We start from the raw sequence: 21,421 nt of genomic DNA, 5'->3' as shown, positions 1-21,421 counted from the left end.
TTACTGCTCTCTCATCTATTAGCTATGTGGGCATGAAGAGTTATGTACAGCTTGGTGCCCCCCCCCACACCATTTACTTGCCACAGTGATGAAAACAAATGTGCAAGCTCCAGCTCATGTTAGGAGTTTCTGCAGAACAAAGGACTCTCTACTTACCCCCACATGAAGGAAAGGTGAGTATAAGAACAGTGGGAGAGTCATGTCTGCACAGTCTCTGACCATCTCTTCTATAATGTCCGCATAGTCTCTGACCATCTCTTGTATCATGTCTGCACAGTCTGACCATCTCCTGTATCATGTCCGCATAGTCTCTGACCATCTCCTGTATCATGTCCGCACAGTCTCTGACCATCTCCTGTATCATGTCCGCACAGTCTCTGACCATCTCCTGTATCATGTCCGCACAGTCTCTGACCATCTCCTGTATCATGTCCGCACAGTCTCTGACCATCTCCTGTATCATGTCCGCACAGTCTCTGACCATCTCCTGTATCATGTCCGCACAGTCTCTGACCATCTCCTGTATCATGTCCGCACAGTCTCTGACCATCTCCTGTATCATGTCCGCACAGTCTCTGACCATCTCCTGTATCATGTCCGCACAGTCTCTGACCATCTCCTGTATCATGTCCGCACAGTCTCTGACCATCTCCTGTATCATGTCCGCACAGTCTCTGACCATCTCCTGTATCATGTCCGCACAGTCTCTGACCATCTCCTGTATCATGTCCGCACAGTCTCTGACCATCTCCTGTATCATGTCCGCACAGTCTCTGACCATCTCCTATATCATGTCCGCACAGTCTCTGACCATCTCCTGTATCATGTCTGCACAGTCTCTGACCATCTCCTGTATCATGTCCGCACAGTCTCTGACCATCTCCTGTATCATGTCCGCATAGTCTCTGGCCATCTCTTGTATCATGTCTGCACAGTCTCTGACCATCTCCTGTATCATGTCTGCACAGTCTGACCATCTCCTGTATCATGTCCGCATAGTCTCTGGCCATCTCTTGTATCATGTCTGCACAGTCTCTGACCATCTCCTGTATCATGTCTGCACAGTCTCTGACCATCTCCTGTATCATGTCTGCACAGTCTCTGACCATTTTTTGTATTATGTCGATCATGTTTGCACAGTTACATAGTAGGTGAGGTTGAAAAAAGACACAAATCCATCAAGTCCAACCTATGTGTGTGATTATATGTCAGGATTACATTGTATATCCCTGTATGTTGTGGTCGTTCAGGTGCTTATCTAATAGTTTTTTGAAACTATCGATGCCCCCCACTGAGACCACCGCCTGTGGAAGGGAATTCCACATCCTTGCAGCTTTTATGCCGCGTACACACGATCGGACATTCCGACAACAAAACCGTGGATTTTTTTCCGAAGGATGTTGGCTCAAACTTGTCTTGCATACACATGGTCACGCAAATATTGTGCCAAGAATGCGGTGACGTACAACGCGCCGAGAAAAATGAACTTCAATAGCCAGTGCAGCTCTTCTGCTTCATTCCGAGCATGCGTGGAATTTTGTGTGTCGGGTACACAAACTTTGTTATCGAAAAATTTGAGAACCTGCTCTCAAACATTTGTTGTTGGAAATTCCGACAGCAAATGTCTGATGGAGCCTACACATGGTCGGAGTTTCCGACAACAAGCTCACATCGGACATTTGTCGGAAATTCCGACCGTGCGTATGCAGCATTACAGTAAAGAACCCTCTACGTAATTTAAGGTTAAACCTCTTTTCTTCTAATTTTAATAAGTGTCCACGAGTCTTGTTAAACTCTCTTCCACAAAAAAGTTTTATGCCTATTGTGGGGTCACCAGTACGGTATTTATAAATTGAAATCATATCCCCTCTCAAGCGTCTCTTCTCCAGAGAGAATAAGTTCAGTGCTCACAACCTTTCCTCATAACGAATATCCTCCAGACCATTTATTAGCTTTGTTGCCCTTCTTTGTAGTCGCTCCATTTCCAGTACATCCATCCTGAGGACTGGTGCCCAGAACTGGACAGCATACTCCAGGTGCGGCCGGACCAGAGTCTTGTAGAGCAGCAAAATTATCTTTTTATCTCTGGAGTTGATCCCCTTTTTAATACAAATATTCTGTTTGCTTTGTTAGCAGAAGCTTGGCATTGCATGCCATTGCTGAGCCTATCATCTACTAGGACCCCCAGGTCCTTTTCTATCCTAGATTCCCTCAGAGGTTCTCCCCCCAGTGTATAGATTGCATTCATATTTTTACCACCCAAACACATTATTTTCCTATATTAAACCTCATTGCTCATGTAGTTGCCCACACCATTAATTTGTTCAGATCTTTTTGCAAGGGTTCCACATCCTGCGGAGAAGTTATTGCCCTGCTTAGCTTAGTATCGTCCGCAAATACAGAGATTGAACTGTTTACCCCATCCTCCAGGTCGTTTATGAATAAATTAAATAGGATTGGTCCCAGCACAGAACCCTGGTGGACCCCACTACCCACTCCTGACCATTCCAAGTACTCCCCCATTTATCACCACCCTCTGAACTCGCCCTTGTAGCCAGTTTTCAATCCATGTACTCACCCTATGGTCCATGCCAACGGACCTTACTATCTACAGTAAACATTTATGGGGAACTCTGTCAGTTGCTTTTTCAAAATCCAGATACATCACGTCTACGGGCCTTCCTTTGTGTAGATGGTAACTCACCTCCTCATAGAAGGTTTGGCAAGAACAATTCTTCATGAATCCATGCCGATTACTGCTAATGATACCGTGCTTGTTACTAAAATCTATAAAAGTATATAGTCCCTTATCATCCCCTCCAAGAGTTTACATACTATTGAGGTCAGGCATCTCACTGACACCTGTGTTGCCATTGTGCTGGGTGTTCAGTGTGCTCCTGTACCTTTAAGAAGGGGTGGCTCCCCTTCAGTCCACCTGCTCTCACCTATCCATCAGAATGCATGTGCCTCCACTGTGGGGACACTTATAAGTTAGTGTTAGGTACCACAGATATTGGGGTGCCTTGGCGTGGCTCTGTGGCTTACGCATGCATTTGCAAATGTGTACAGACTAAACCCCTGTTTTTAACGCATACTGTTAGACAGGTTATCTGGTTGTCTGTGGGCTGGTGGTAAGTAAAGCTTGGTTTTTTCCTCGGTTTATCCTTGGGTTTGTTTATATACATACTATTGATGTTAGGCTAACTGGTCTGTAATTCCCAGGAATGTATTTTGGGCCCTTTTTAAATATTGGTGCTACATTGGCTTTTCTCCAATCAGCTGTTACCATTCCAGTCAGTAGACTGTCAGTAAAAATTAGGAACAACCGTCTGGCAATTATTACTATTATTCACGATTTATATAGCGCCAACAGTTTACGCAGCGCTTTACAATGTATAAGGGGGACAACACAATTACAGTACAATACATAAGGTTCAGGAGGGCACTGTTCGTAGAGCTTACATTTCTAAAGGGAGGGGGTGGTGGTACAAAAGGTAATAGCTGCAGAGAATGATTTGATGGGGGTGGCTCGGGGACATTTAGGTGGGTCTGGGATAGGCTTCCCTGAATAAATGAGTTTTCAATTACTTGACTGAGTTCCCTAAGTACCCTCGGATGCAAGCTATCTGGTCCCGGTGATTTATTAATAGTGTCTGACCATCTCCTGTATCATGTCTGCACAGTCTCTAACCATCACTTGTATCATGTCTGCACAGTCTCTGACCATCTCCTGTGTCATGTATGTAGTCTCTGGGGGGAAGTCTACGGAGGAGTCAAGAGCAGGAGCGCTGCCAGGAAACAGGGCTCATGGGAGGAGTCAGATGTGTGTGTACTGTAGAATATAGGATGATACCAGAGCCACCAAGCTGGAGCAAAGAGAGAACACTGACTGAGCCCTGCATGGTGCACCTGAGAGGAGATCAGTGACATCCCTGCAAGGACAGTCTGAGGGAGGATCAGTGATGTAAGGGCGGAGTGAATAGTTTAAGGTAAGGGGACACTGATATAAAGGTGCCCCTTATATTAGTAACCTCCCTTATCTTAGCGCATTAACTCTGTGGAAGGTGGTCTGTGGTCACTAGAGCCCCCCCCCACATCATAGTTCCAGTTGGAACACTGCAGACTCTGATGTAAAGGAGAACTCTAATGTAAACGGGGAATGCTGTGCACTCTGATATATGGTGATCTCTGGTCACCAGAGCCCCCCTTACATCAGAACTCCCCTTTACAAGAACGTCTACAGCATTTCCCTTGACATCAAAGGGTCCCCTTGCAATGTAAGGAGGAATCCTGCGGACTCTGATGTAAGGGGGAACTCTGTGCTGGCTGGGTTATATTGCCATGACCTTCATGTAAATGGAGAAATACAGGTTTTGACTTTTGCTGCTAGCTGCAGCCGCACACATTTTATCGATATTTATGTGCGTGTAATATATATCTTTATGTATACACATATATACACATACATACCCTATGTTTAATGATCTTTGATTAAAGAAGAATTGGTTAGATATAAATCTAGAAACTGTGAATTTATAGTTCAAAGGATTTAATGTTCAAATATATTCAATTTAGGCCCCTTTCACACTGTCACGATTTTAAAGTTGCGCAATTTTGCCGCAATTTCAGGGAATGCCTGTGTAAACTTGAGGTCTATGGACCTCAACTCGTATCAAAGTCGGACCAAAGTAGTACAGGGACTACTTTGAAGTCAAACAAATATGAATGGTTATCATTGAGAATCATGGGGTACGACTTGTCATGCGACTCTGATGTCCAAAATCGCAGGAAAAGTCGCACAAGTGTCAAAAGGGGCCCAATACAGTTAATTGTTATCACTTGAATTATTTTTATATTATGGGCGTGAGTGGGGCCTTATGTCAAAGATTTGCCTTAGGCCCCACAAAGCCTAGAGCCGCCTCTGCTTATTTAGTCCATGATTTATTCATGAATAAGAGAGTGAGGATGGGGGGAGAACAACCAAGATGAAGACTGGACTGATCCTGAAGACCCCCATCATTGGGTTATTGACTCCTCCCTCATTATCACTTTCTGTTTGAGGTCCCAAAGTTTGAGGATATTATCACATTATTATCAACATGTAAAAGTCTGTGCTCCAATCACATCATCAGATATAAAATGTCCAGCTGGTAGGAAACGGGTGCAAAAATGTCAGCACTATGTAATGTACAAGAGTATAAACGCAGGGTTTTGCAATGTACAACATAGAGTATATAGTGCAGGGGTCAGAAGTATGTAATTTACAACATAGAGTATATAGTGCAGGGGTCAGGACTATGTAGAGTACAATATAAATTATATATTGTAAGGGTCAGGACTCATAATATTGGTATTCAGTAATCAGTGGAAGACAAGTTGCAGAAGACCCATAATACTACCTCCCATCTCCTGAGACTGAACTTAGTGACTTGGGTCTGAGACTATACAGACATATCCCTCCACCCGGCACAACCAGCAATTAATCCTTGAAGAATTGTTCTGTCAGAGATCTTCCTAGACCCTGGTATGGGACAGAGGACTCAAAGTACATACCCCCCATGTGCCTAGGTTGAATAACACCTATGGTAAAAATCTATATTTCTTACAGCAGAACCCCTCGGAATCTCCATAAATCCAGTCTAGATATATAAATTGTGTCTGCAGCACAGAGAAGGAAGATTATCTGAGAGAAATCCAGGAATACAGGACGGGGAACACAGCTCAGGAAAGTGACCAGGGGATCACAGGCTGAAATCACCCAATTCCCACCCTACTCTGGACCAATCAGTGAGCAGTATGGGTGGAGGAATGTATTTAGTGTTAATGACCCACCTGTGCTGATCTCTGTAGGAGTGTCCTCCTCTATAAATGTCCCCGTTATTCCATCCTCCTCCATAGACTGCTGATCATCCCTCACATACCTCTCTTCTTCTTCTTCTTCCTGTTTAACTTCAAATTCTATATCGATTGGATCTCCACTCTAAAATTATAGAAAATATTATCTGTCAAATATAATCGTTATTATTGTGACATCACATAAAAAAAGTCTGTATTTTATAAGCTCCGTCCCACCAACCTTACAATATGGAGGGATGGTGTGACCTTCCTGTGTGGAATCCCGGGAATACAGAGGACGGGGACATCTCTCTGGTGGGTTCCTGTTATTAGATGGCTTCATAATATCCTTGTGTCTTGAAAACTCCTCCATCACTCCATACTCCTCATCCTCCTCTTTATACTCCTCTTTAACATCAATATTATCATCCCCGAGGTTTCCACTCTGAATATATAATAAAACATTCATTGTAACAAACCTGCTGTGTATAAATCAGAACTACCAATAATTGTCACTCATCTACCTGATGATGGTGGGGGATGGTGTGATCTTCCTGTGTGGAATCCCGGGAATACAGAGGACGGGGACATCTCTCTGGTGGGTTTCTGTAGCTGGATGACTCCGCCATGGTGTCCTGGTACAGATCTTTGTGTTCTTTTAGAAACTCTGACTTCTCCATCACCCCATCCTCATCATCCTCCTCTTTTATCTCTTCTTTAACCTCAATTTTAGAATCTCTCAGGTTTCCACTCTGAATATATAATAAAAATGACATCAATGGTAACAATGCAGATAATGTACAGATCCTAATGATACTATCAGTGATTGTTCCTCATCTACCTGATGATGGTGGGGGATGATGTGATCTTCCTGTGTGGAATCCCGGGAATACAGAGGACGGGGACATCTCTCTGGTGGGTTCCCATTACTGGATCCATCTGTAGGAAACACACACACTGACTGAATACATTGTTTCTATGTGTTTATCAGATGATGGGGGATCTAGGTGGAGCCTCCGTACTGCTCTCTCCTTTACAATAAAGTCTCCTCTTACCCGGTGATGTGAGGGGCGGCTGATTGTCCATCATGACGTCCTTGTAGAGATCCTTGTGTCCTTCTAAATACTCCCACTCCTCCATGGAGAAATAGACAGTGACATCCTGACACCTTATAGGAACCTGACACACACAATGATACAATCACCATCCAGACACATCCCTTGTCTGTTACTGGATAATGTCCCAAAATTCCCAGAATCCTCCTCACCTCTCCTCCATCATCTCTCTGGTGACTTCTAGAATCTTCTTTGTATTTCTCTATTCTATCAGGGAGGGAGGTGGAGGCAATGTGATGTCATATGATCTCCAGACTTCACAGGAGGAAAACTCTAGATCTGAACACAAATAGTAAAAAAAGAAAAATATTTCTCAGTTTCCTCCTCACCTCTCTGGTCAGGTCTCTATTTATTAAAGCCGCACTTCAGACTGAGGTATAATTTACCCACACAGGACCCCCACACTACGCAGGTTAAAAGCTTGCTGCAGGCATTCTGATGTCATTACATAAAATGCAGGACCAACAGTCCCACTTTGCTAGTGAGGATGCCAAGGGTCTGCCCACTTCCAAAAATCATCAGAAAAAAAGCCAGATGGAGGGACATTGGGAGGAGGAGCTGTGAGGTCAGTGTGATGTCATGGGACATATAGACTCTGGATGGAGGGACATTTGGATGGGGAGATTTGAGGGGTCCTCTATATGAGGCTCCTGTGCAAACCAAATCATTGTTCCTGGGTGTCCTTCCTCTCCTAAACTGAAGAGTGAACTTTTACCTTTACTATACAGAAATCTGTGAAAGTAAGCTCTCATGTGATCAGGTCAGTGGCGTTGCTAGGCGGGTGTGGGGGGTGCAGGCTGCAGCCGGGTGACACCTGCCAGAGGGGTGAAATTCAGCTGGTTCAGCAGGGATCGGTCACATTTCCATCCATGTGTGGTCACTGCTGGATAAAAGTCACTCCATCAGCGGCTGCAGCCAATAGCTTCATCGCTGATCTGTGTATTGTGAGAGCGGAGGAGCGCCCCCCATTGTCAGAATACAATAGTGCAGTGGGGAGGATTCCCCCATCCCTCTAGGGTTGCCATCTCATCCCTTTAAAACCAAACACATATTATTACACGGGTTCTGTGGCTGATTGAGGTGGTAATTAAACTCACTTGATGCCTTATCTGAATTAAAGTAGCCTCAGAACCCGTGCAATTCACATGTGTTCGGTTTTAAAAGGATGAGGTGGTAACCCTACATCCCCCTCCAATGTGTGGATGGGAGAATAACTTCAGTTTTTTCCTCTCATCCCGCTGGATGAACGATAAAACTGAACCATGTATGGCCAGATTTGGAAGGAAGATATATTCATCATCAACTGATCCCTCTGAAGGGGTTAATCTACATATTACCTCCTCCGCCGCCAGATCCAGCAATGTCTTCTCTCTACTTCCTATGGAATGTCCTATGTACCTGACATCACTTCCTGTCTTCCATAGAGACTTCCTGCCTTCCATAGAGACTTCCTGTCTGGGTAGAGGTAAGATCACCACATTGTGGAGCTCAGAGGAACTGCAGCCCTGAGAAACATCTCACAGTGTGAACACGGCCTTGTGCTGTGTGTGTATGTACTGTATATCCTTATAGATGGGTCACCTCCACTCCCATCAAGGGGGATAGAAATATATTACTGCTCGGGGGGGGGGGGGGTGAGAGATTGTCAGTCTCTCCTGCCTCTGGACGGGCTGGCAGCATCAATGGTGAAAGAGGTACAGAGAGTTTTCCAGATGTTCTTGGTAGCACAAAATCCTCTAATGTCACGTACACACGTTTGGAATTCCGACCAGAAAAAGACCGATGAGAGCTTTTCATCGGAAAATGCGACCGTGTGTATGCTCCATCGGAATTTAGCTGTCCGAATTTCCGCCAGCCAAAAATTGATAGCATGTTCTCAATTTTCCAGACGGAAAAACTTTCTATCGGAAATTCAGATCGTGTGTATGCAATTGCCGACACGCCAAAAATCACGCATGCTCAGATTCAACTACGAGTCAGAAGCTATTGGCTACTGAACTTCCTTTTTCTAGTCCAGTCGTACGTGTTGTACGTCACCGCTTTATAAACGATCGGAATTTGGTATGACTGTGTGTAGGCAAGACAGCTTGAGCTGAATTCCATTGGAATGCCGTCAGGAAAACCATCAGAGCTTTTTCTGACGAGAATTTTGATCGTGTGCACGCGGCATAAGAGTGAGGACGGCATAGTGGAAAGGTATGATAGACCCCTGTGAGAAATGTCACAGTGCCGTATTTGCTCATAGTTCCTCTTACCATTGATGCTGCCAGCCCATCCAGGGGCAGGGGAGATTGTCATACTTACCACAGTATTACATTAGCAGTTACAGACTAGGGCCAAGGTCTATGGTGATGAGCAGATGTCCACACTGTTTGTGTACAGCCTGGCCTAGGCTGACACCACCGTGGTTCCCTGCAATATCGCCCCGCCTGGCCTCTTACTGTATGTTTACCTGCCTTATGTTATCTAATCAGACAGTGTGAATGGACCTGAGGAGTGTGTGCTTTTAAGTGACAACGTTGTCGCTTAACCTTTTATTTCCGCGTAGTCTGTGACTTTGATATTTTTGTGATATTATCACTCAATATAGTTTTTTTTACAGTGGGTGAGACTGCAGTTGCTTTATTCCCTTCCTCCTTTTAGAACTCCTTTGGGGTCTTCCCCAATTTTTGTGTCTGTGTCACCAGTGTTTAGGAGTTGAGGGGAAGAATAGCACCACTGAATGCATCGGTGAGACAGTACCTCTGGTTTATAGATACAGCACTGTATCACATCTCAGGACTTTTCAGGTGCTTTGTTAATGACTGTTAAGGGTAATATAACCCAGCCAGCACAGAGTTCCCCCTTAGATCAGAGTCTGCAGGATTCCTCCTTACAGTGCAAGGGGGTGTAAAGGGGAATTCTGCAGACTTCCTTGTAACTGGGAACTCTAGTGACCAGAGATCACCTTATATCCGAGTGCAGAGCATTCCCTTTTACATGACTGAGCAGACATGATACAAGAGATGGTCAGAGACTGTGCGGACATGATACAGGAGATGGTCAGAGACTGCAGACATGATACAAGAGATGGTCAGAGACTGTAGACATGATACAAGAGATGGTCAGAGACTGCAGACATGATACAAGAGATGGTCAGAGACTGCAGACATGATACACGAGATGGTCAGAGACTGCAGACACGATACAAGAGATGGTCAGAGATTGCAGACACGATACAAGAGATGGTCAGAGATTGCAGACGCGATACAAGAGATGGTCAGAGATTGCAGACATGATACAAGAGATGGTCAGAGACTGTGCGGACATGATATAACAGATGGTCAGAGACTGCAGACATGCTACAAGAGATGGTCAGAGACTGCAGACATGATATAAGAGATGGTCGGAGACTGTGCAGACATGATACAAGAGATGGTCGGAGACTGTGCGGACATGATACAAAAGATGGTCAGAGACTGTGCGGACATGATACAAGAGATGGTCAGAGACTGTGCAGACATGATACAAGAGATGGTCAGAGACTGTGCAGACATGATACAAGAGATGGTCAGAAACTGTGCGGACATGATTCAAGAGATAGTCAGAGACTGTGCAGACATGATTCTCCCACTGTGCTTATTCTCGCATTTCCTTCATGTGGGAGAAGTAGAGATCCTTTTCCCTGCAGAAACTCTTCACATGAGCTGGAGCTTACACATTTTTTCGTCATATATAATCTGCATCCAGTGTAGCCTATATCTACAGTTCATTCTGTGGTGTACTATTTCAAATATACTTCAGGCGGTGTATATGTATATATATATATATATATATATATATATATATATGACACAGTTTAGTGTGTGTGTGTGTGTGTGTGTGTGTGTATATATATATATATATATATTCTGCATCCAATGTAGCCTATATCTACAGTGCATTCCATGGTGTACTGTTTCTACTACACTTCTGGTGGTGTACACATTACACAATACAGTTCGGCCATAGTGCAGTTGCTACTACACTTCTGGCAGTGTACACAGCACACAAAACAGTGTAGCCGTAGTGCAGTTGCTAGTAGTTTTCTGGTGGTGTACACAATACAGTTCAGCCATATTGCAGTTGCTACTACACTTCTGGTGGTGTACACAGTACACAATACAATGCAGTGTGGTGTTACAAAACAAAATATACATCATGTCCGGAAGGCCACCAAGGAGAGGCAGACGCTCACAGGCCACTAAAGGAGGGCAAGCAGCCTCTGTCTACAGTCAACAGTGCTGCTCGTGGACATTGTGCATCCTCTGCAGGTGGCCGTGGGGCACGCTTGTCCTGTTTTTCTGCTGCTGGGGCAGGGGCAGAAAAATTGGGCCTTTGGTGGTGGTGGTGCCACAACACTGTAACCCCTCACAGATACTCTTTTTGGGCGCAGGAACGGACCCTGCTGTGAAATATTTGATCAAAAATTTAAATTTCATGCCCTTGTTAAACAGGGACAGAAAAATTGGGCCTTAGGCAGTGTTGGTGGTGCCCTAAACCAAAAATATTGTTGGAAGCTAGCATCATCAAGATTCAGGAGGAACAGGATAGTCACTCAGCATAGGCAGTCTTCAAGGGATCCCACGTCCATAGAAAAATCAATCAGTTACATCAGCATCAGGTGCTTGATAGCTGCTGATCCAAGACTGATTCATTTTTATGAATGTGAGCCTATCAACGGAGTCTGTGGACAGGCACACTCTATGATCCGTTACAAACCCTCCAGCAGCCTTGAATGTGCATTCAGAAAGAATGCTGGATGCAGGACAGGCCAGTAGCTCAATTGCAAATTGAGCAAGTTCTGGCCAGTGGTCCATCCTCAAGACCCAGTAACCCAGTGGATGCTCTGTTGGAAGGTCTCCAGGTCTGCTCTTGCCCCTATATATTCCTGCACCATGTAATGCAGATGCTGGGGATGGTTGAACAAATCAGACAATGGCGCTGAGGACTGAAAAATTGTCTAAAGGCATCAGTCAGCCGGCCACCTTCTTCACTGCGCTTCCTCTGACTGAACAAAGCCTCAGCAACACATTGTCCAGCATCAGGAAATTGTAACCTCCCAGGGTCTGGAAATGCATTGCACAAGCCTTTCTTTAAGGCCTCCTGAAGATGTTTCATCCTCTGCTCCCTCTGTAACCTTACCCTTGTAACGTGGATCAAGAAGGGTTGCCAGCCAGTAATGATCCCTCTCCTTGATACCACAAATTCTAGTGTCCTTTCCCAGGCTTTCCAGAATCAGGGGGGCCATACAGCGTAAGTTTACAGAGGTTTTCCTCTGGATCACTAAGGATCACATGATCCGTAATAACCTCCTCCCAGCCACGTACAACTCCTTGGGTTTCTGGGAACTGAAAACCATCCCTTGAAGACTGCTGCTGTTATCCTCCATATCCATGCTGACACAATCCTCCTGCTCCTTTTCTTCCTGTGTTTGGCCGGCCCGCAGGAATACTACCTGGATAAAGAGGAATAGGAATTGGTATACTATCTGGAAAGCCTTCAGGGGTAAGGAAGTCCTCCTCTTCCTCCCGCTGTTCTGCCTCAAGTGCCCTGTCCATGATTCCACGAAGCACATGCTCCAACAGGAAGACTAGAGGGACAGTGTCACTGATGCATGCATTGTCGCTACTCACCATCCTTGTTGTGACCACCTCAAATGGTGACAGGACAGTGCATGCATCCTTGATCAGTAGCCACTGGCATGGCGAAAAGAAGCCAAGCTCCCCTGACCCTGTCCTGTTGCCATACTCATACAGGTACTCATTAATGGTCCTCTGCTGTGTGTGCAGCCGCTGCAGCATTGCCAACATTGAGTTCCACCTGGTGGATATGTCAAAAATGAGGCGGTTGATAGTCAGCTTGCATTCCCTTTGAATATCAGCCAGCGGAGCACTGGCATTGTATGACTGGCGGAAATGACCACAGACTTTTCTGGCCTTTCTCAGGAGATACTGTAAACGTGAGTACCTGCTCAAGAACTGCTTCATCACCAAATTCAGGATGTGTGCCAAACATGGGACATTGGTCAGGTATCCCTGTCGGAGGGCAGAGAGAAGGCTGGTGCCATTGTCGCATACAACCATTCCTGGTTGAAGCTGGCATGGCGTCAACCAACTCTCAGCCTGCTCCTGCAGAGTTGAGAGGATCTCTGCCCCAGTGTGGCTCCTGTACCCTAAGCAGACCAACTGAAGCATCGCATTGCATCTTTTTGACTGAGTGCTTGTGTAGGCCCTTGAACGCTTACGGAGCACCGCTGGTTCAGAGGACAAATCTGCAGAAGAGGTCATAGAGGAAGAACTTCCTGTGACTGTGGACAAGGAGCTAGTGGAATAGGCCGCTTTGGCAGCTGCATTGGACAGAGGATAAGGATGGCTTTGTTATCCACTTCACCAACTCTTCTGCATGTACTTGCTCAATAACATGGCCAGCAGCAGAAAAAAAGGACAAGCGTGCCCCATGGCCACCTGCAGAAGGTACATCATGTCCACAACCAGCACTGTTGACTGCAGAGTGTCTTTTAGTGGCCTGTGAGCATCTGCCTCTCCTTGGTGGCCTTCCGGACATGGTGTATATTTTGTTTTGCAACACCACACTACACTGTATTGTGTACTGTGTACACCCCCAGAAGTGTAGTAGCAACTGCACTACGGCTGCACTGTATTGTGTAATGTGTACACCATCAGAAAAGTAGTAGCAACTGCACTACTGTAAAGGAATGTAATGTACATAATGATAATCAGAAAATGTCTATTTGCATATGTGTATACATGTTTCTATGCAACTCCTTACTTATTATGTAGTATACAGATTGGCTCTCTGTTTGGAATTAAAGATGGCGGGTACCCCCTGCTTCCCACGCATTAGAAGAATGCATATGAGATAACAGAACCAGCTTCAACCAAACTTCAAGCATCAATTTTCTCCATTTCTCTTGTATTTTAACCAATAAGATGTACCTATTAGACTGACATAGCAATAACGTATCTTTCTGTATAAAATATTAACACCGCCCAGAAATAAATCAGAAGTTAGAAGTAACCGAGCTGAACATGTCTCAGAGAGTGTTTACTTCTAATGTGCATGCACATTTATACTTTTTAATTAGAAATAGCAGCAGATAACCTTGAACTAGATTGTAGTTCTGATCTAATTCAATTGGCGCCCAGAACTTGGGGACTCCAGGCTTCAATCGAAGGGAGACTGCATTCCAGGACCGAACAGCTGGCCAAATCGGAGAAGGGGGTTAAGCGTGGAGCCCTAACAGTACGGTAAGCATATTTATTCTTACCACTGTATGACTTCTCTGATTGGGCCGATTGAATTTTTTTTTTGTCTCGTTGGCTCCTTTAGATTGTTCAAAGAGGCAGGTAACTTATTTCTCGCCTGGGGCGATTTTAACGAACCTGCCAATGGTTTTCTGCTGACTGTATTATCTGTTCAGTGTCTGTCATTCTGAAGGAATGCAAACCAGCAGACTGAAAGTGCAGCTGCAGGCGTGTGTCCATCCTCTCCCCTAGATTAGTTGTCTGCCTCTAGTGGTGGGATGGAATTCTGCAGCCGTTTATAGATGGGTTACTCGAGGTTGACAGTGTAGGACCTCTGAAGGGTTTCTCAGCTGCTGGAATTTGGCAGTCTGAATAAAGGCTTGCTGGAATTTGGCAGTCTTGCAACTCAGGTGAGCTACTCCTGAGAGTTATCTCAGCTGCTGGAGCTTTGCAGTTCAAATAGTGGCAGGTGTAATGTCTTGTCCTGAGTGTATTTGTGGATTACTGTTTGCCATACACGAGGAGGGTTGGGGATTGGTGAAGGTGAGAGAAGGTGGCTACCTAAAGGATCAGTTGGGCCATAAGCCACTGCTCCCCACCACCCCTGATGTGCTAGTTTTGAAATTAAACATACATTACCCAGTGAAACAGGGGTTTGGGCAGACCCTCGAAGAGATAGAACAGAGGAGCCTGTTGGGTTTTTTTCCTCGCAGCGTTGCGAGCCCCCACCCTAGGAATTCTTTGATAAGACAGCAGTCAGAGGAATATTAACCCATTAGTTGTCTGTATTCTCCTCTGAAGCTATCCGCTGAGAGAGAGAGAGAAGGGAATGCTAGCATGCGATATTGTGAAGAGGAGAGAAGATGTTGAAATAGTTAACAAAGTTGTGTTATGTTGCTAAAGAAACTGAGAGGAATTCTGTGTCATAAAGAAAATTAGATAAAGGAAGTTAAGAAAGCTGACAATTGTATTACAGATTTGATGATATGCTGGAACCACCGCTCTATGCAAAAACCTGAAACAGAGGAGGGGAGGGGCAAATCTAACACCCACTCCCTTCTCACCACTCCAGCCCAAGCACAACCCACTGTGACAACTCCACCCGGCAGCCATCTTAGTGCACCCAGGCCTTCACTTTATGCCCATGTAGTGTAACATTATGCTGCCTATCACAGGATGCTGCGGAAGTGACGTTTCCGCCAGAAATTGCGTACTGCGCATGCGCCGTGCGTTCCAAACGCTAGCGCAGTGCGTTCCAACATATGTTTGGCAATACAGTTAAGCAAAAGCATCACAGAATGTTACGGAAGTGACGTTTAACTTTTGAACCAGCAAAACCATCACAGAATGTTATGGAAGTGACTGTGCAGACAACACAAACACTGGGCGTTACAACACCAATACTTCCCTTGTTACCTCGTATCAGTTTTTAAATAACCATGCTGAGCTACGTGTGCTGTTAGGTTATGGAGTGCTGGGACTTGTAGTGCCTATGCTGAGCTACGTGTGGTGTTAGGTTATGGAGTGCTGGGACTTGTACTGCCTATGCTGAGCTACGTGCAGTTTTAGGTTCTGGATTGCTGGGACTTGTAGTGCCTATGCTGAGCTACGTGCGGTCTTCGGTTCTGCATTGCTGGGACTTGTAGTGCCTATCCTGAGCTACGTGCGGTCTTAGGTTCTGCATTGCTGGGACTTGTAGTGCCTATCCTGAGCTACGTGCGGTCTTAGGTTATGGAGTGCTGGGACTTGTAGTGCCTATGCTGAGCTACGTGCGGTGTAGTGTCACATTTTGCTGCCTATCACAGGATGCTGCGGAAGTGACGTTGCCGCCAGAAATTGCGTACTGCGCATGCGCAATGCGTTCCAAACACTCGCGCCGTGCGTTCCAACATAGTTTCGGCAATACAGTTCAGCGGAACCATCACATAATGTTACGGAAGTGATGTTACACACAACACAAACACTGGGCCGTTCGTTACAACACTAATACTTCCCTTGTTACCTAGTAGGTTTTGCATTGCTGGGACTTGTAGTGCCTATCCTGAGCTACATGCTTCAATGTTCAGTGCCCTCATCCTTATCCCCGAGCTTCAATGTTCAGTGTCCTCATCCTTATCCCCGAGCTTCAATGTTCAGTGTCCTCATCCCTATCCCTGAGCTTCAATGTTCAGTGTCCTCATCCTTATCCCCGAGCTTCAATGTTCAGTGTCCTCATCCTTATCCCCGAGCTTCAATGTTCAGTGTCCTCATCCCTATCCCTGAGCTTCAATGTTCAGTGTCCTCATCCTTATCCCCGAGCTTCAATGTTCAGTGTCCTCATCCCTATCCCCGAGCTTCAATGTTCAGTGTCCTCATCCTTATCCCTGTGCTTCAATGTTCAGTGTCCTCATCCTTATCGCTGTGCTTCAATGTTCAGTGTCCTCATCCTTATCCCCGAGCTTCAATGTTCAGTGTCCTCATCCCTATCCGCGAGCTTCAATGTTCAGTGTCCTCATCCTTATCCCCGAGCTTCAATGTTCAGTGTCCTCTTTCCTATCCCCCTGCTTCAATGTTCAGTGTCCTCATCCTTATCCCCCTGCTTCGATGAGGACACTGAACATTGAAGCATGGGGATAAGGATGAGGACACTGAACATTGAAGCAGGGGGATAGGGATGATGACACTGAACATTGAAGCTCGGGGATAGGGATGAGGACACTGAACATTGAAGCTCGGGGATAGGGATGAGGACACTGAACATTGAAGCAGGGGGATAGGGATGAGGACACTGAACATTGAAGCTCGGGGATAAGGATGAGGACACTGAAAATTGAAGCATGGGGATAGGGATGAGGACACTGAACATTGAAGCACAGGGATAAGGATGAGGACACTGAACATTGAAGCTTGCGGATAGGGATGAGGACACTGAACATTGAAGCTCAGGGATAAGGATGAGGACACTGAACATTGAAGCTCGGGGATAAGGATGAGGACACTGAACATTGAAGCTCGCGGATAGGGATGAGGACACTGAACATTGAAGCTCGGGTATAGGGATGAGGACACTGAACATTGAAGCTCGGGGATAAGGATGAGGACACTGAACATTGAAGCTTGCGGATAGGGATGAGGACACTGAACATTGAAGCTTGGGGATAAGGATGAGGACACTGAAAATTGAAGCTCGGGGATAAGGATGAGGACACTGAACATTGAAGCTCGGGGATAAGGATGAGGACACTGAAAATTGAAGCATGGGGATAGGGATGAGGACACTGAACATTGAAGCTCGGGGATAAGGATGAGGACACTGAACATTGAAGCTCCGGGATAAGGATGAGGACACTGAACATTGAAGCTCGGGGATAAGGATGAGGACACTGAACATTGAAGCATGGGGATAGGGATGAGGACACTGAACATTGAAGCACAGGGATAAGGATGAGGACACTGAACATTGAAGCTCGTGAATAGGGATGAGGACACTGAACATTGAAGCTCGGGGATAAGGATGAGGACACTGAACATTGAAGTTTGCGGATAGGGATGAGGACACTGAACATTGAAGCCTGGGGATAGGGATGAGGACACTGAACATTGAAGCTCGGGGATAAGGATGAGGACACTGAACATTGAAGCTCGGGGATAAGGATGAGGACACTGAACATTGAAGCATGGGGATAGGGATGAGGACACTGAACATTGAAGCACAGGGATAAGGATGAGGACACTGAACATTGAAGCTCGCGAATAGGGATGAGGACACTGAACATTGAAGCTCGGGGATAAGGATGAGGACACTGAACATTGAAGTTTGCGGATAGGGATGAGGACACTGAACATTGAAGCTCGGGGATAAGGATGAGGACACTGAACATTGAAGCTCGGGGATAAGGATGAGGACACTGAACATTGAAGCACAGCGATAAGGATGAGGACACTGAACATTGAAGCACAGGGATAAGGATGAGGACACTGAACATTGAAGCTCGGGGATAGGGATGAGGACACTGAACATTGAAGCTGGGGGATAAGGATGAGGACACTGAACATTGAAGCTCGGGGATAGGGATGAGGACACTGAACATTGAAGCTCGGGGATAAGGATGAGGACACTGAACATTGAAGCTCGGGGATAGGGATGAGGGCACTGAACATTGAAGCTCGGGGATAGGGATGAGGGCACTGAACATTGAAGAATGTAGCTCAGGATAGGCACTACAAGTCCCAGCAATGCAAAACCTACTAGGTAACAAGGGAAGTATTAGTGTTGTAACGAACGGCCCAGTGTTTGTGTTGTGTGTAACATCACTTCCCTAACGTTATGTGATGGTTTCGCTGAACTGTATTGCCGAAACTATGTTGGAACGCACGGCGCGAGTGTTTGGAACGCATCGCGCATGCGCAGTACGCAATTTCTGGCGGCAACGTCACTTCCGCAGCATCCTGTGATAGGCAGCAAAATGTGACACTACACCGCACGTAGCTCAGCATAGGCACTACAAGTCCCAGCACTCCATAACCTAAGACCGCACGTAGCTCAGCATAGGCACTACAAGTCCCAGCACTCCATAACCTAAGACGGCACGTAGCTCAGCATAGGCACTACAAGTCCCAGCAATCCAGAACCTAACAGCACACGTAGCGCAGCATAGGCACTACAAGTCCCAGCACTCCATAACCGAAGACCGCACGTAGCTCAGCATAGGCACTACAAGTCCCAGCACTCCATAACCTAACAGCACACGTAGCTCAGCATGGTTATTTAAAAACTGATACGAGGTAACAAGGGAAGTATTGGTGTTGTAACGCCCAGTGTTTGTGTTGTCTGCACAGTCACTTCCGTAACATTCTGTGATGCTTTTGCTTAACTGTATTGCCGAACATATGTTGGAATGCACGGCGCTAGCGTTTGGAACGCACGGCGCATGCGCAGTACGCAATTTCTGGCGGAAACGTCACTTCCGCAGCATCCTGTGATAGGCAGCATAATGTGACACTACACCCAGCCCAGTGCACTTCCTGCCGGCGGCCATCTTGGTACACCCAGTAGGCCCAACCACAGCATATACCCAGTCCTTCCTGTTTTAAATCAGGATGGTTCCTACCATACACCTGTCTTCCCCAATACAGAAGCACTACCTTCACAGGCCGGATATGTTACTGATGAAGAAGCGTCCGAGTGGGAAGACCAACAACAGGCAGCAAGGCCATCTGCTGATTTAACCCTTAATCTGGTTATGGACTCACAGTTCCGAGAGGATCTCAAATGTATGCTGACAACCGTAAGGAACAGTGCCCCTTCCCGGCCCCAACACCAGTCTTGGTTACCAGAAGGGGCACCAGTGATGTATGTCGCTTTTACCCCATCACAAGCAGCAACCTTAGTGACAAGTCTGCCTGACCCAGAGAAACAGCCAAAGCCCTTCTACCACAGAAGAGTGCAGATACAAGAGACTTGATCAGCCTATGCCAAATTAAAGTAGGACATGTCTTTCTTCTATGAGGTCTGCCTGACAAATACCACTTCCTACACCTTAGGCGTGGAGTTCTGTGCACAACTCCGTGACTGGGCAAAGGAGAAATTGGCAGATCAGACCACCACAATCCAAGATAAAGGGAAGTCTGTGGAGAAGTATCATGCTAGACTCATAAAGGCCTTTGATGATCTGGGCTTCTCCCACTATGGAAAGGCACACACACACGTTATTAACTGCTTTTGTCTCAGGGCTCAAAGATCAGAAAAGGCTTTCTCCCCTATCCTTAGAAGACTCATCTGCTTTGTATTCTCTGCCTCTCCTGATGACACTTCATGAAGCAATAACTCCAAGTTCAATACTGCAGGAAGTACTTGACAGAATCCCTGCGTGCCTATGATCCACAGGACCGGAAGACAACTTTCACTTAAAGGTGCCACCAGTTTCAGTCAAGTTCAAAGAGGGTGCATCATTGCCCCGAAAACCACAATACCCCCCTAAAGTTAGCCCAATCTGCAGCTATTTCGAAGCATGTCAAGGCCCTCGTGTCATATTGAGCCCTGATACCCTGCGCATCTCCATGCAACACACCTCTGTTCTCTAGGAAGAAGAGAACCCCTAAAAGAGAACCAGCTACTTGCAGGGGTGTCCCTGACTGCAAAGTACCTCACAGTGGTGGAACTTGCAAATGCTCTCTTCAGTGTCCACCCTCACCCCTCCTGCTGGTACCTTTTGCATTCACCCACAAGAAAACAGCAACATACCTAGACAGTTATGCCACAAGGGGCACAGAACTCTCCAAGCTAGTTTTCAAAAGCTATGGCTATCATCCTTGACACATAACAAGAGGATCACCCGGAAATGATTCTCCTCCAATGTGTTGATGACCTTCTCCTCTGTGCAGCTGACTTACCCACTGTTGAAGTCACCTCAGAAAGCCAGTTGTGCTATCTTGCCAACCAGGGTTGCAAAGCCTCAAAGCCCAAATTGCAGTAGTGCTCAACATTTTTCTTGGACACGGTCTTGTCCCATGGGACAAGACACCTCACTGAAGACAGGGTGAAAGCAATCTCCGACATTCCACTGCCACAAGGCCAGAAGCCCCTTCATGCCTCCCTTGGACTAATTTCCTATTGCAGAGCATGGATTCCAGAAGTCTCCCTACTGATCCAGCCTTTGTATGATGCTCTTAAATCAGACCCCTTCCAGATGTCTCCTGAAGCAATATCCAACTTTAAGGCCCTCAAGCGTGCCATCTCTGGTGCTAGGGCTCCCAGACTATGACAAAACTTTCAAGCCCTTTGTATACGAATGTCTGGGACATGCTGCAGGTCTACTCTACCAATTACACAGCATCTGCCTACACCCCATAGAAAATTATTAATCCTGTCGGCTGGATGCGATAGCAAGAGGAGGCCCATCATGTCTGCGAGCTGTCTTTGCTGCACAAGCCTTGTTTGACAAAACTTCGGACTTGGTCCTCGGACACTGCCTCATTCTGCTTGCTCCCCATGACATTGCTCCCATACTCAACCAAGATCCAGCCGAAACATCTGTCCACTGCCAGACACTTGAGACTCCTGTGTTTCCTCCTACTGGACAGCATTACTCTATTATGTTGTCACACACTGAACCCTACCACCGTTCTTCCACTTCTTGAGGGGGGAAAGGAGGAGGAGTCGAGTCTTGATTTGTCACCCCATGACTGCATCGAACTAATGCGGCT

The 21,421-nt window shown here is 46.1% G+C and overlaps 2 protein-coding genes across 2 annotated transcripts in view; one reads left to right on the top strand and one right to left on the bottom strand.

The window, feature by feature from the left end:
• LOC143986894 (gastrula zinc finger protein XlCGF66.1-like) overlaps window positions 1–21,421 on the top strand; it is a 373,036-nt gene that overhangs the window by 253,515 nt on the left and 98,100 nt on the right. The window lies entirely within an intron of this gene.
• LOC143989819 (uncharacterized) lies at window positions 1,373–8,396 on the bottom strand. Its single transcript, XM_077490094.1, has 7 exons — window positions 8,288–8,396; window positions 7,103–7,229; window positions 6,891–7,014; window positions 6,677–6,774; window positions 6,360–6,587; window positions 6,077–6,280; window positions 1,373–5,980 (listed from the first exon to the last, which is right to left on the bottom strand). The coding sequence occupies exons 3-7, from the start codon at window positions 6,973–6,975 to the stop codon at window positions 5,771–5,773; spliced, it is 825 nt and encodes a 274-aa protein (XP_077346220.1). The 5' UTR covers window positions 6,976–7,014; window positions 7,103–7,229; window positions 8,288–8,396; the 3' UTR covers window positions 1,373–5,770.

Source organism: Lithobates pipiens, unplaced genomic scaffold, assembly GCF_037356315.1.
Source record: "Lithobates pipiens isolate NorthernLeopardFrog02 unplaced genomic scaffold, aLitPip1_a1.2 Scaffold_18, whole genome shotgun sequence".
In the NCBI taxonomy this organism is placed as follows: Eukaryota; Metazoa; Chordata; class Amphibia; order Anura; family Ranidae; genus Lithobates; species Lithobates pipiens.
Note: the sequence above shows the minus strand (reverse complement) of the source record. Positions and strands in the feature narration are given on the sequence as shown.